We start from the raw sequence: 16,141 nt of genomic DNA, 5'->3' as shown, positions 1-16,141 counted from the left end.
CCTGGAAAAGCATGCGGCACGCCCACGCATCAACCAAGGAGAGCGGGAGAAGGAGTATGCGCACACGTCACTTTCACTTGTGTGCAGGAAAGAGAGAGAGCACTATGATCGAAGTTCAGCTGTGTTTGTTTGTTCACTGCATTTGTGGCTGTTATGCAGTTATGGCCACTTTAAGACACCCGGCATAATTTTGGCCAGAGACTGAGGCGGCACAAATTTGACTGAGGCGGCCACCTCAAATTTTTCTATGCAAGAAAACCCCTGGCAATAGAATTAAAAGCTTCACCTTAAAAAGAAATGATCTCATAATTTAGATGTATATTACTTCCTTCAGCACAAACACACAATTTTATATTAAAACATTATCATGTTTTCATCCTATATGGTACTCAAAATGATGAAGCTCCAAAAAGCAAATACCTCCATCATTAAAAAGCAATCCAAATGACTAAAGTGGGTGAGCCATAACCCTAACCCTAACCCAGCCATTGAAGAGGAGTGGACCAACATTCCACAGGCAACAATCAACAACCTGATCAACTCTATATGAAGGAGATGTGTTGCACTGCGTGAGGCAAATGGTGGTCACACCAGATACTGACTGGTTTTCGGATCCCCCGGACCCCCCAATACAGTAAAACTGCACATTTTAGAGTGGCCTTTTATTGTGGCCAGCCTAAGGCACACCTGTGCAATAATCATGCTGTCTAATCAGCATCTTGATATGCCACACCTGTGAGGTGGATGGATTATCTCGGCAAAGGAGAAGTGCTCACTAACACAGATTTAGGCAGATTTGTGAACAATATTTAAGAGAAATAGGCCTTTTGTGTACATAGAAAACGTCTTAGATCTTTGAGTTCAGCTCATGAAAAATGGGGGCAAAAACAAAAGTGTTGCGTTTATAATTTTGTTCAGTGTATGTAAATGTATTCTGAAGTGAAACGATACAGTTGTGAGAAAAACAATTCATATTTTACTTAATGTAGCAACCTTAAAATGTAAACAAGCAGATTTTAGGGCTTATTTTAAATACGGGGGTCTTCAAGTCAACGAAGTGCCGCAATGTGACATTTTTACATGTCACTGGCTGCATAACATGCCTGAAAATGATCTGATTGGCTAGTTTATATTGTTAACACCTGGCTGTAATGCTTATTGAGAAGATTCAAGTGTGAGGCTGTGACAGCTAGTGAGAGAGGCTTTGATGGACAGCACAGAGCTGATGAGTGGATCTACATCTGTCAGTGAAGCATCGGGCAGCTATACCAACAGACATATCAACTCACAGTCAAATGTCTAAACACATCACATTCATTTTTACACCGTCTGACAAAGATTATTATTAATAACACCTTAGATTTTCAGGGTATGAATAAAGAGCTAAAAAGATCATAACCTGTATTACTTATGAGAGAAGCTTTAAAAGTACAACAGAACTTTGGCTTACAAAAGGATTGTGATATGTTTTGGTTGTACAGTATAAGCCATCTGTACTAAAGAAACTAGTGGAAACTACATCTCAGGATTCAACAATAGACTTGAAAAAGACTTGAAAATAAAAGCATCTATGATTTTGATGGAATTCCTTGAGACATCTCAGCAGGCCTGTCTGATAGAGCCATCAGGCAGAAGCACAGCTGTCAAACCGAAAATAATGTGGGGGAGGGTGGTTATTGAAGATTTAATAAAACATGGCACAAAACCAAAGATACAGGTTTTGGACTTCAAGTGGTTTGGCTCAGGACCAAGACAACCACCACACAGTACGTGCGAGAGGCCAGCGTGAATGACCTTTAATGCTAATAAGACATTGTGACATTCATTATATGGGCTCAAGCTACAGGGTGTGGACCAGTAGCAGAGATTACATTTGTATTTACACTATTTATTATTATATAGCATGCTTTTTTATTTAGCTAAAGCCATTTATTTTATAATTGAATATTTTCACTGGCTATTCCAAAGCTGTGGACGTGGTGTGTAGCACTAATGTTACCCTTTCGGAAGCTCCGCTACATGTGAGGACTGATTAATGAGGACCACATCTTAAAATGCAAAACAAGCAAGTGCCCCTCGTGTTGATGGCAGAATCCAGAAATTAAGGTCACAGAGAACTCTCATAAATATGGTTATGCTATCAACTGCCCTTAAAAAAAAAACAGTTCTACAGTGTTTCTGCTCATAATGAAGGTTAAAGGTCCAGTGTATAAAATTTAGCGGCATCTTGAGGTAAGGTTGAGAATTGCAACCAACGTCTCACTCCACCCTTCCCTTTCGATGCACTATGGTGGCTGACACAGCACTAAGATGTCTTCAGGCTTTCTTTGCTGAAGGAGATAACGTATTTACGAAACACGCTCTTTAGAGAAGTTTGGGTAGGGTTGGGTACCGGACTCGGTACTTTTAAGGGAACAGACCGAATTACGTCGAGTATCGATTCACATTAAATCAATCGGTGCCAAATTTCGGTACTTGAGAACGCATCGGGTACAGCGCATGAGCAGGTACGAGAGAGAGAGAGAGAGAGAGAGAGAGAGAGAGAGAGAGAGAGAGAGCATTTTACTTCACGCAAAGCGAAACTAAAACCGCTAATAAAGCAGGCTGTCCTTATCAACTTACAAAACAAAAATAAACACTCGACTCTACATATGGTTATCATATTTATATTAATTGTTTCACTTGTTCTTGTTTAGAAAATTAAGCATACAATCGCGTTAAGGAAATGCGCGCTCAGACGCAGCCGGCACGCACACACATAACACTGAGCTGAACATTTAAGTTTGTTAAGGTGCTTTGTGTTTTCTGTCCACCAATGAATAAAATCATCTCATGAAGTCCTGAAACAAAGTTATTAGTGACAGATTAGAGCAGTCGATGTTAAGAGGTGAGTGAGGCCAACCGTCAAGGTGCAGTTTAAAGCTGTGAACAGCGCCGCAGGAGACTGATGCACATTTACATTATGTATTATTGTATGATCAACATTATATATTTATATGTAATTCTTTCAGTATCTCTGTTAAAAATGTATATTACAAATCAATCTGTTATTTTCAGTAATGATGCTGTTAACAATATTTTTGTAGACTTTTCGAGTTTTGTTTTTCTATATTATCTAATGGTCTGTTAATGGTGGAGGCCTCGTGGTTTAGGTAAATTATCACACTGCATGAATAAATGATTATGTGTTTGAGGAGGAAATAGAATAAGCTGGTTGTAATAATAATGCTGTAGTTATTTCTATAGTCTTTGTGTAAAATTTCAACAAAATGTTTGAATTGAGAGGTTTGGACTTTTTTTCACTGAATTAAATAAAGTGAAGTACCGAAAAAAGGTACCGTTTGGTACCGGCACCGAATTCCAGGTACCATATTGGTACCGGTACCGGCTAAAAAGTGAACGGTGCCCAACCCTAAGTTTGGGGATACTGTAGAAACAAAATGGCGAATTCCAAGCAAGGGGACCCGCGGTGTATGTAGAAATAGCTCATTCTAAGGCAATAAAAACATAACGCTTCATTATGTAAGGTCTTTATACACCTCTGAAGACATAGCTATGTATATTATATTGCATTTCTGTCAATAGATACTGCAAAAAATACACACTGGACTTTTAAACCATAGGAAAAAAGCCATGCAAAAAAAGATTACTGAAAACCCTTAAAATTCAACAATTGATTGCTCAATCACTAACAACATTAATGTGATGTTTGCTTCAATTGCTTGCTATTCTCACTTCCCACTAGATTGCATTTCAGAAACACACTCAACAAACATAAACAAATTCTCCATGTGCTGTTTAGCTATTACAATATGCAAATGACCAACTCTGTTCTGTTCCAAAACCTTATTGTCTTTCTAAATAAACAATTATGTCTTTAAAGATCCATTGAATGACTGTCTCTAACCTAAATAAATAAAACCTGATTACTTTGTATTAACGTAGAGCTAATACTGTAGCTGTATACCATCACTATACCATGGTACCACAATAGTTTTTTATGTAATGGTTTAGAGAGTTTTGACAAAAAAAATACTTGGTAGTAAATAGGGCTGGGAATTGAAAGGTTAGGAATCGGATACTTGATTTAAAATGTAAATTTTCTTAAGAATTCCTGTGTGTACATTTTCAGAATGTGCATGTGGTAACTTGTGATCTGCTGATATCACAATAAAAGCCTTTATAAAAATGAACCATATTTTTATTATAGTATTTGTACAAATTCTTTCTATCGTATTTGTAGTAAAACACAGTAACTACACAGTAGTAAAAATGTACCATAGTTTCATTATAGTAACTACAGTTTTATTTGTAGTTAAACTATGGTAATGCAAATTGTAGTAAATCTGACAAAACATGGTTTGTTATGTGTATATATTAGGGCTGGGCGATATTGACCAAAATTCATATCTCTGTATTTTTTTGATGAAAGGCGATATCTGATATGTATATCGATATTTTCTACCAAGTGGAATAAATGTTTACTAGCAAGTCAAAGCCTCATGTGAGATGTCACAATCACCTTTATTAAAATAGCTTGTGAAAAGAAATTCAATGACAGGGTTTTTTTCCCTATTTGAAAACATACAGCTGCACACCACTTGCTTAAAACATGTAAATTGTAAACAAAAATTATAATAACTTTCGAACTTTCGTCCAATTCTGATTCTGCTTATCGATTTCGATTCTTATCGATTCCCAGTTTCGATTCCACAGTTGAAGTAAAACATTTAGATATCAACCTGTATGGTCATTTAGCCTGCTTATTGACTTGTTTGCAAAATATATATATATATTTATGAGCAGCGTTTTGTGTATATTTACACATAGAAACACACCTTTTCTGATTTATTACAATTTATATTATCATAGTTGAACTACATCATGGTTAAACTGCAGTTACTATAATGCAACTATGGTTAATTTGTGATTCCTGTGCTTTAATGCAAATTCTATAGCTAAACTATGCTCACTATAGTAAAAAATATCGATCATTTTCTTAAGGGCTTTTATTGAGATATCAGCAGATCATGCAACGCATATACTTTTCTGAAAATATGCACACAGGAATTGATAAGAGGAATTCAAATTTTAATCTCAAGTATCCGATTCCTATTCCTTTCGATTCCGATCCGATTCCTAGCCTTTCGATTCCGATTCCAAATTGGAATTGATTTTCGATTCCCAACCCTACCCAAGAGGCCACGTGACTGACAGTAAAGCAACCAATCACGTTTCGTTTTGTGCCGCATCATTTTTGCAGGTGGTGGAAGAGATTTGTTGTGCTTCCACCTTTTGACATAACCGTTTTATGGCATTGTTTACAGATCGCTTGTTGTTGCTGCTCATCAGATCTTTTAAATCCGAACCAATGTTTTTCTTTTTACAAACCAGATCATCTTCTGCTGTGTGGACTGGCACTGCGGCTTCCTCCATGTCATAAGCAAACTTGTAGAGCTGGCGTGCGGGGTCTGTCCGGTTCGTGTGCAGAGCGAGAGTGCTCTGCTCATTCTGCGCATGGGCACTGCGCATGTCAAACACCACAGAGCCGCTTCAAGTCGAACACACCCCATATCGATATTAACGATATTGTCTAATCCCGCATCGCGTTGAAAAAATATATCGATATATAGCCCAGCCCTAGTATATATACACACAAAAAAGTGCTCATAAAAATATATATTTTTGCAAACCAGGCAATAAGCAGTCTAAATGACCATTCAGGTTAATATCTAAACTTTGGTATCAAAACCGGGAATCAATAACCAAAATCGGAATTAGAAATAAAGAGATTATTAGAGATATTCTAGATAAAATTCTAATTATACCCAACCCTAGTAGTAATATACACTAGAAGTTCAAGTTCATTTTATTTGTATAGCACATTTACAACAGCCACTAGGCTGACCAAAGTGCTTAACAGAAGAGCAAGATTTTACCACATATACAGAAACAGATCAGACAAAAATTTAATACAACCCGTTTAAAATTTAAAAATGGCCATATCACAGTAGTCAATACACTAAGGAAAACAAATACGTTTTTAGCAGGTACTTAAAAACAGACAGAGAAGGGGCCGTTCTACTCTCTAGAGGCAGGGCATTCCAAAGTCCAAATATTCCAAAAATATTTAATTTGGACAGTAAGCGAAGCTGATAAAAACTGGATCCGATAACAGAAGAGATATGTTTATCAAATTTTAAACGCTGCACAACAAGAACTCCTAGGTTACGTACCCGTGAGGATCTAAAAACGGATAAACTTTCTAACTCAGGGCTTATACACTGAGAGTTCTCATTACCTCGGTCTTGTCTTCATTTAGGAAGAGGAAATTTTGCGCTAGCCATGATTTAACCTCTTCTAAACATTGCAGAAGAGAAGTAATCGCAGTGGAATTGTTTCTTTTAATAGGTAGATAGATTTGAAAATGAAATTGCGCACCATGTTTACGTAGACTAGAGCCCATATTGAAAAACCTTATAAATACAGTTACTTGACAGAAAACGTTGAAGTTGATTCAGCACAATTTTCTCCAAAACCTTTGAAATGAAAGGCAAGACAGAAATTGGCCGAAAATTTTTTAGGACAGAGGAATCCAGTGATGGCTTCTTGAGCAGGGGAGTGACAGTAGCGACTTTAAGATTGGCAGGAACAGAGCCAGTTTGGAGACATTTATTAATAAGAGACACCAGACCTGGCCCAATCAAATTGATAATTAATTTAAAAAATTTGGGGTGAATGATATCACTCAGGTTCGGGGGACACATGTTTGGGGACACAGTTAAAGTGGGGCAGACGCTAAGTCTTAAGTTAGTAATTTTGTCACTGAAACATCTCAAGAAGCTTTCACAGATAGCTACAGAGGCAACAGGCAGAGTGTTAACTGAAGGACTTGTAACAGATTGAATAATTGAAAACAAAACTTTAGGTTTAGAGTGATTAATTTCAATTAGATTAAAAATTAGACACTAGAAAACGTCTAAGATATTTTATCTAAATCTTGTTTAAGCCGATTGGCTTTTCTTGCTGAATTATGTTCGAAATACAATACAACCGAGAGGAATAAAGAGTTTCCAATTGCTTTACAAAAGCTTCACAGACTTCAGATTTGAATCTTGCAGTACGAGACTGTCTGGAGATGCAGCTTGGAATCTGTCTACATCACCCAAATAAAAGCCTGATACCTGCGCTTCCCTGATCTTCTCCACCTGCACCTGGTGCTCATAAGATATATGACGACTACAGAGGAAGGTCAGATATACTGCTCAGTGTATTGCAATAACTACATAGAGGACTCTATTCAACTATACAACGATAACTTTCCATGTTAGCAACCACACCACGGTTACATATTTAACCTTTTAAACACACACAAACCAAAATCAAGATGATGTACACTGAATACCTAGGAGACATACAGGAACTGTCAGTCTAACACCAAGATCTTCCCATTATCTCTGTTAAACAGTATGGGTTATGCCCACTGGCACTTGTGCTATTCCAAAGCTCTGATAAGCTGGGATATTGAGATAGCACACTCAATTGAACTGAAGCATTGCTTAATTAAACCTCACTATTCCCAAGAGACCCAGGATTCCCTGTCATATTGCCACTCGGCAAACTGCTGGAAGAGACGTTTTCTCTCTATGTACATGCATATAAATGAATATTGACTTTCAAGATTATTTACAAATGATCTGCATTAAAAGCAAGCTAGACAACTATGTAAGACATTTGGCTGTCCATAGGTAATCATAGACCTTTACTGGCGATGTACAGTGTACTCATTAACTAGAACTAATGAAGCATTGGAATCTAATTTCCCATGTGTAATGTCTGTTTGGTGATACAAAGAGGAAAGTTTCACTGCATTTCCTTCGAATATAAGACAAACAACTAAAGATTTTAAACAACAGTGTGTTAAACCCAAATCATTCAAATACGTGTTCTGCAGTGTGTGTACTAAGAAACAGTTATCTAGAACAGCAGCGTTTGTTTGTAGGTAAACAGATTCCAACAGAAGGATTAAGATGAATGTCTTTGGGACCCTGTTGATACCAACAACAGGTTAGTATTTTTTGTTTGTTGTGTCAACAGTGTTGTAAACTGCCACATTGTCAGAGCATGCCAGACAACACACTTGCGAGTGCGAGCACATGGAGTTCACATCAGCAATACTGCGACCTTCCCATGAGCAGGTGACCGAGGACAATGTCATTTCTGTCATGCCGGAAGTTGTGTCGTACGTTAAAAATCGATCAATTTACGCAACTTACGCGATGGCGTCTAATAATAAGTGTTCGTTTATTGAAGAACGAAGGTGTTTTTAAATAAAAAATATTAAGGGGAGGTAATTCATTTGAAGTTATAACAAAGTATATAATTTCGCGGTTGACTAGATCAATCAATATTTCGACATACTTTAACATCACTTCGTTTTAACCATACTACACTACATACTTTAGACAATGCATAGTTAAAATACTATGTAGGATGCAGCTGGCCCTCTTTATCTGTGTAAGAGAAGAAACAGCTGTGAAAACTATTAAATGTCTGGAGAAACGAATGGGTGTAGAAATGCAAAAAAACAAACTATGAAGTTTCTATTTCAGATTAAATGTTACAAATCAGTGTCTAATGTTTTTTGATAAGAGAAAAAACGATCTAAAATAAATTAAAGGTTCGTTTTTCTCTCAATTTGATTGTGTTAAATTACTGGAATAATTGTTGTCCCAGACAGTTAAAAACACTGAAACCTCTGAAAAGGAATAACACTGGTATAGAAAATATAACCAACACTAACATCCATCATCGTATCACATCATTTTCATCAGTTCTGAACACCATTTTGCATTAAACTGTACATACGCAATTACATAATGATGTATTTAACTCACCAATCAGAGGAAAATCGGAACTGACTTCTGAAAAATCCCCCAAGATAAGGTTTGGGTAAAAATAGGTTGATGAAGATCGTCGTCTGCACGTTTTCTCTGTTCGCAGTCTCTGCCAGCCGTGTTTGATGTCACTCTGTGGGCGGGGCTATCGGGACTACACACCCGCGCTTGGAACACCCCTGTATACGTAACGTACCGCCCCCGTGAGGTGATGATATCAAGTTACCTCTTATAGATATACATTTTACACATTTTTAAAATAGAAAGCACAAATTACACAGTAGCATGAGCATACATATGATATTCCTTTATTTTAAGGGTCTCATATTTCAATGGCATGACGACATGTTAAATATCGAAGCTAATTTTCTAGACTGTTCTACATTGAGAGCATCGCATCAGGTGAAGTCAAAGGGGTATTAACTCGTCAAAATCTCCCCAAAACTCTAGCCAATATTTAAACATTGTGAATAAAACATTGGGCTGCAATTTAAAGTTAATTTAAGTGACATATTAAGCATAAGATCTTACACTGAAGCCTTGTGGGGGGGGGCAGAGGCTTATTTTGATCAAAACATAAACACCTTACAAATGTACGACCTATTTCTTCTGTAAAGTTTGGTATGCACAAGTTTTGAGGTGGTCTGCTTTAAAGATTTTTTTTAATTAAATAAACTAAAAGAAATTGCAGCAAGCTGTGCAAGTGATCAGTACTCGTATCTGCTCTTTATTTCACAATCACTGACGAAGTACAGTTTCACATTACAGTATTGTTCTTTGTCTGTACTCCAGAGTCTTTTGTATATGCCCTGGTTTCAACGTGAGGTAGTCCTGTGATGACGTTAATACTCTCTAGCGCCCTCACGTGGCACACACCAGAGCAATCTGCTGCACTTTCCCCAGTTTATTAAGTAGCTGTTTGACGCTTTGCTTGAGTTCAGGCAGACGGTCCAGTGGCTCCGGCGGTTCCAACTCACCCGTGCAGTCCAGCCAGTTTTCAAGCACTGAAAAAGCAAAAAGTTTACAAATTAACATTTTTTATTTTATTTTAAGATAATCAATCAAAACTTTCTGTGGATCATAGGGCATACCATCAAGCTCTCTCTCGATGAAGTCCATCCTGTCAGTTACCTCCTCCTGTACAGCCTCGATGTGCTCCAGCAGGTTGATCTTACACTGATGCTGCTGAGCTCCGCCCATAACCCCGCCTCCATCAGCACCCACCTCATACTCCTTTCCTACTTCCTACAAAGCACAAAGTTACCATAGTTAAGGTCGACTTAAAAAAATTAAACTTGAACTATTGCATTTTAGAAAAAAGGGACCTCACCTTGTTGTGGTTGGACAGTTTATTACTAGAAGTACTTAGTGCTGGTTGGAAAGAGTGTTGTTCCTTTTTTATCATGCTATTAGCGTTGTACAATCTGTCTTCTACCTCCCATGTCTTCAGTTCCAGCCTTGGCTCCAATACCCGGTGCAATGCAATTGGCTTTTGGTAACAGTGGTCACTGCTAATGTAATCCGTGAAGGATGACGATAAGAGCTCTTTATGTAAACTGGTTTCTGAGGATGCTGATGAGAGAGTTTTTGAGTCTGAGAGAGCAGCACTTTTCATCCTGGATCTCCCAGCCAGTTTCCATGGCTTCTGCCACAACTTGAGGTCTGGATGTGTCTGGCTCCTGTAGGAAAAAAAAAAGTTCAAAACTTATATTACTCCTGAAGTAATATAAGACTTTGGGTCAACAGATAATACAGTTTATTAGCACAACATCTTCATCAAATACACAAACTCTCTCACAAAATCTCTTTTGTCTGTGAAAATTGATATGATAGTGATTTGCATCGCTTACTGCAGAACGTTGATTTTGAGCTGTAAGCCATTGAGCACTTCCACTACATGCTGAATATCTCCTAACAGCTGATGAGTGGCTGCGATCTTCTTGCTGTTCTGTTGGGAGTAGTTCTCCAGGAAAGAGAGACCATACCAGTACTGGTAACTCGACCTTTGACCTCTGATTTGTCCTGAATAGACAGACAAACACACACATTGAAATATACAGCAAGACAAATGCAAAATGACACATACAGTAAAACATGCAACCAACCTCTGCAAATAAAGCAAGTATATCGTTCTGGAACTTTGTCTTCGAGGAATCCCATACATGTTCCATGCTGCCAGTATAGACATACTTCACACTGAGAAGATAAGAAAAAAAATGTATTACCAGTACTTCTATAACATGATCTTTGTTTATAATAAAAATGTAACATCTGACTCGTATGTTCCCTAAGAATCGAACTCATGACATTTGCCCAACCAACCAAATGCTTCACCAATTGAGCTAAAGGAATGCTCACCTGTAACATGAAATCATTTTCCTCTTCCACATCACACACACATCGAACGTTTTCTCTACTTCCTGTTGTCGAGGCAATAGAGCTGCAACTAAGGGGTGAGGGCATGATGCCCAGGTCGGTCCCCATGTCATCATCACTCCACCCACAGCTGTCAGAGGACCAATCAGAAAGGCTCTCTTCATCTGGAAGCAGATCATAAAACATGATGTGAATGATGTGCATATTAAGAATTTCTAAAAATAACATAAAATAACATGTCAATTATGAGGATAACAGATTCAGCAGACAGTGAAGATATGCTGTGTTAAATAGAGATGTAAAGATTTATCTCTGTTTAAGTAAGCTTTCACAAACCACCAGATGGCCTTAAACAAAAAACAATTTTTTTTCACCTGATGTGGTCATTCTTATCTTTTTATTTTTCGTCAACTTGAAATGCAGGAAATCTCTCGACCTCTTTCCTTTTAGCCTGTCACATTCCTTCACACCTGCCGAAAACAAAAAATGTGTTAATGCTTACTGTTAGTGAGGAATGAGTATATAGGTCAAATACACCATGACTTTAGTGTTTAACTAAAGTTAGGCATGCATCGGTCTCCATCTGGCCTTGACTTCTTCATGCCAACTATTCATCACCACACAACTGAGTTTTTAAATCCTACGCAACAAGAAATAAATACTGGGTGCCTTGAAATGTTTTAACAATCCCCTCAGTTGGTGCAGGTTATGTTAGACGGATGAGAACGTAACAATATTATATTTGGTAAATGCACATTTGTAAAGTTAATGATAAAACATACTATGGCTTTTATGGCTTAGCCATACCTATTTCCACATATCTCCTCTCTCTTTCCTTGTTGAAGCATCTCTGTGTGTTGTTATCCAGTTTCTCTCTTGTCGTCTTCTTCAGTGAAGACCACTGCTGGTAATTTTGTGCACTGAAAGCAGGGGGAGCTGTAGAGCGTCTCTTCACTATCATCTGTGCATCAGTCCTTTTGTTCACTGGCACTGTAGACAATGCAATGCACCTTTTCTTGGAACCATTCTGATTATTGAATGCTGTCTGTTGGCTAAAAACATCAGGCTGGTTGCCTGTATTCACAGCGAGATCATCATCTACTGCACGAATATCTCCATGGTAGTACTTCATATGATAATGCAGAAGTTTTGCTTTGCGGAAGGACTTCGCACAGCCAGGAGCACTGCATTTATATGGATTATGGTCCAGGTTGATAGAGAGTACTGGCGGTGGCTGGTTTCTAACAACTCTGTACACTAAAACAGATGTAAACCTTCAGTATTTAATATTTCTAATATTAATATACATTATCATTGATTCAAATCAGTGATTCTAAGTTTGATATATATTAGTTATTACTCACATGGCTCTCTGCTGAAGCGAGTTGGGTTGTGAACAGCTTGTTTTCTAACTATGATTAAAAAACATAGGCAGTATTTAACACAACATACCAAGACTTGAATAAGAGTTAATTGAGTATATATCTGATTTACAGATCGTCGGTGGAATTTTACCTGTAGGTTTGGGAGTGTCTGATGTGTCATTGGACGGTTGTGTCAGAAGTGAGGGTTCAGACTCCTGTCCATTTCCTGGAACTCTCTGATTGGTTAATTCAGGGGTGGACTCGCAACCATTATGAAAACTTTTAACTGGAGGAAAGATAGGAACAATAACAAAATGTACCATCTACCACACTGGCACCAGTATGTACCTTTCCTTATTAACAACAGAAAAGCCAAACCTGCATCTGTCTTGGATTTTTTTCTTCGTGCCATTGAAATTCTCCTTTTGCCTATGAAAGATAACATTTTCCTTTTTCAGGTATTATGACACTTAGTACATTTTTTTTAATTAATAGTAATGTTCAATAAAAAGGTTTAATTTTGACATTGAAAAAAAACACAATACTTTAAATAAAATGAGTTTAACTTTGTATGTACCTCGAAACCGGTGCCTCTGTGACTTTTTGTCATGAGGAAAACCTTCGATTTCCTTTTCCTTTTGTTCTGCCTGGACTTCTGCTTCCTCAATCCTGTTTCCTTTTAACATCCTCTCATTAAAATGAATGCATGAGTCCAACACCATAGCGTTGTCCTCTATCTTCACCACAGTCTTCTCATCTCGCCGCTCATGCCCTGAATCCTTCCTTAGAAATGACTTACTGTAATTGTGTTGCCCTATTTGCTCCAGGACTCTCTCTCCGTCTTCATTTTCTTCCTTCATACTCATATTTTCCATCACATGTTCCTCATTCTTACGGCCAGTGTTCCTGCCTTGAATTCTGCTTTTCTTCTGGTCATCTTCATTTCCATCCCAATCTGAGATTTCATTCTCCTCTTCCTCAGGAACAAGGTCACCCTGTTCTTCTTTAGCAACGTCGGCACCATTCTCCTGCATTTTATTGACATTTTCAGGTTTTTTCACCTGAAGTTTCTCTGCGTTTCTGTTGGCTAATTTCTTTCTTCTCTATTTTGGAGAGAATAGAGGGGGGGAATGAGAGGAGAAACCGTGACACAACGTGAACGGAATTGAAATAAAAAATGCAAAATGAACCTCTCTGATGAACGGTTTGACATGTATTCCTTTGACTGTCTGGATGACACCATCATAGAACTTTACGGTGTAGGATGCTGTGGGAAATTTTTGTTTATAATGAACCATATTAGCATTTATATTTGAAGAACAATTCATTTAAAGAATGTATCAAAGTTTACCATCTTTATTGACAGCCAAGACTTTTGCAGGATAAAATCGACAATCAGACCAACTGGCAAGAACTTTTTCATTCACATGAAACCCCTGGAACAAAAGTAAAAACAAAATGTATTAACTAGCAGTCTACAACTTACTGAACACACACTTACGTGTATTGACCATCAAAAGCGCATAACAAACAGTGTCCTTAAGTAGTTGTTTTGCTTTTAAAATACATTAAAATATGATCAAACACACTTCATTTGTCTAAATGTAGGCTATTTATCGCAAATTAGAACAGATGTATGGTCACATGGCTTATACAATAAGAATTTTCCCATCTGTTATCCACATACAGTATTTACTGATTGATTGAAAAAAAAAAAACACTACAATCAATGCAGCATCCCTATTTATATGTAGTTTATATGTAAATCTATCCTACATTAGCTTTGATATACTGGGATTTTTGAGCTTGTGACTCACAGGAATAAAGTTGTCCTCCTGAAGACCCTCTCTTCTCAGTTGAACTCTTTCTCTTTCCATGGCTCTCAGATAAGGACTGGTCCAGTCAAACCACTCATCATGGCGATGACCCCACTGACGATAATGAATTAAAACTTTCTCATCATCATAGTCAATCTTTTCAATGTTGGCAGCATACCTATGAGCAAAAATACAATGATAACTTAAAAACAGAGAAAATGTGTAAATGGCCAAAAGGAGAGTTTAAAAGGGGACTTGCCAGTTCTTAAGACTGTCCCGTGCTTCAAGAGCAGCGCCCACCTCAAATGTAATTCCTCGTCTGTTAGGTGGTATTTTGCTCATAATGTAAACAACTCCCTCCTGCAAAGAATATCACAATTTTCACTTACCCTTTACAAATTGGTCTTCAGCCCACTTATAGTTTACCCCAAATAAAAAAACATAATTTACTCAAGAACACAAGGATTATTTTGAAGAACATTGTAAACCAAACAACGTTGCACCCCATGCCTACTTTGTGGATGGACACAAAACCACTGAGACATTTCTCAAAATAACTCATTTTGTGTTTCACAGAATAGAGTTAATAGGCTACAGGCTTTAAACAACATGACAATATAACTACTAGAATGAGTAATGATGTACATTACAAACCACGAAACATTTAATTCAGTTACTGTACTTTGCTCTTGCGTGCATCATGAGAGGCATCGTTCGCGTGCTTTTATCACGGACCCCCTTCTAACAATGATCAAGTCACTAACATTGACAATGGAAACAATAGCAAGATTTTAATTTAATACTTCATGATATGCTCAAGCATTATTCTTAGTACATAAACATCTTCCTGTAAACGATCTTGTGCGTAAAATATACGTGCAACCAAATGCAGACGTTTTACAATTTAAAGGAGTACGAATTATTTTTTTCCCGAAGACACGCCTCGTTCTTATTCCTTGTGTTCATCTTTAAAGTCCCCTTATTTATGTTTGACCCTTAGCTCCATTACACTTAGAAGAAAACACATTCACGACCTGACTGTTCAAACTAGTTTATTTTATAACCCCTTGAGTGGTCAGCGTGTTTCTAAAACACGACCACCAGACTTCCTGGCTGATCCACACCCTCCACCAGAAGAATGACAGGGATAACAGAAAGGCGCGAGTAAATTACCTCTCCTACAGATTCAAGCTGTAAATAAAAGATGCATCTATTTACGCAATTGTTACGAAATGTGTAAAATGGGGTAAACAGCTTAATTCAATAGTGGCACAAAGTCTCGTCAAGCCAACACAGTACTATGAAATACTACAATATTAGTTAACGTTACCTTGCAATGAACTCCGTTTTTTAATATAAAGGCAACGCGTGTATGTATTACAGCGTCTTTTATCGTAACCACGTTGTGGGCGAGATGCGGGCATTTACTATTATCCAGTGTGTTCGATAGACTACCGGGTATGAACAACGCTGCAACTGCGCATGCGCGCAAGGTCTACATAAACACCATTAATGTCTGGTAGTTTGTGAGGTACAGTAATAAAAATAAAAAAACACGTATGTTTAAGTAATTGTTAATATCAACATATTAAGGCCCGGTTTCACAGACAAGGCTTAAGGCTAGTCCCAGACTAAAATGAACGTGTGACCTGTCTTAACTGAATATAACTTTCCCAGAAATATCTAA

The 16,141-nt window shown here is 37.6% G+C and overlaps 2 protein-coding genes across 4 annotated transcripts in view; both read right to left on the bottom strand.

The window, feature by feature from the left end:
- Window positions 1–9,029, bottom strand: part of ndrg3a (ndrg family member 3a) — a 60,848-nt gene extending 51,819 nt beyond the window's left edge. The window contains exon 1 of one of the 2 annotated variants that reach the window (XM_057361748.1): window positions 8,898–9,029. The gene's annotated coding sequence lies outside the window, so the exon portion shown is untranslated. The remainder of the gene's footprint in view (window positions 1–8,897) is intronic. The other variant, XM_057361749.1, reaches the window with a different exon arrangement.
- Window positions 9,030–9,192: 163 nt separating this feature from the next.
- On the bottom strand, window positions 9,193–15,905 carry phf20a (PHD finger protein 20, a). 2 transcript variants are annotated; one of them, XM_057361969.1, is made up of 17 exons: window positions 15,785–15,905; window positions 14,714–14,814; window positions 14,455–14,632; window positions 13,989–14,073; window positions 13,828–13,904; window positions 13,215–13,740; window positions 13,016–13,066; window positions 12,789–12,923; window positions 12,638–12,685; window positions 12,081–12,530; window positions 11,648–11,743; window positions 11,256–11,437; window positions 11,003–11,093; window positions 10,748–10,919; window positions 10,228–10,576; window positions 9,989–10,142; window positions 9,193–9,901 (listed from the first exon to the last, which is right to left on the bottom strand). In XM_057361969.1, exons 2-17 carry the CDS (start codon window positions 14,794–14,796, stop codon window positions 9,759–9,761), a joined length of 2,820 nt encoding a protein of 939 aa, XP_057217952.1. In that variant the 5' UTR covers window positions 14,797–14,814; window positions 15,785–15,905; the 3' UTR covers window positions 9,193–9,758. The 2 variants fall into 2 exon arrangements, with proteins under 2 accessions (XP_057217952.1, XP_057217953.1); XM_057361970.1 differs by lacking the exon at window positions 15,785–15,905 and having other exon boundaries at window positions 14,755–14,814.
- Between the last annotated feature and the right edge of the window lie 236 nt (window positions 15,906–16,141).

The sequence above is a fragment of the Triplophysa rosa genome, linkage group LG20 (assembly GCF_024868665.1).
Source record: "Triplophysa rosa linkage group LG20, Trosa_1v2, whole genome shotgun sequence".
In the NCBI taxonomy this organism is placed as follows: Eukaryota; Metazoa; Chordata; class Actinopteri; order Cypriniformes; family Nemacheilidae; genus Triplophysa; species Triplophysa rosa.
Note: the sequence above shows the minus strand (reverse complement) of the source record. Positions and strands in the feature narration are given on the sequence as shown.

What these genes read in the sequence shown, in the direction of transcription:
- phf20a (XM_057361969.1), bottom strand. Translation starts at nt 14,796, where the DNA reads ATGAGCAAAATACCACCTAACAGACGAGGAATTACATTTGAGGTGGGC. An exon ending in TCGCTTCAGCAGAGAGCCAT is followed by an intron (nt 12,531 to 12,637) that starts GTGAGTAATAAC and finishes CATCTGTTTTAG; the next exon opens with TGTACAGAGTTGTTAGAAAC. An exon ending in GAGGAGATATGTGGAAATAG is followed by an intron (nt 11,744 to 12,080) that starts GTATGGCTAAGC and finishes TGTTTTCGGCAG; the next exon opens with GTGTGAAGGAATGTGACAGG.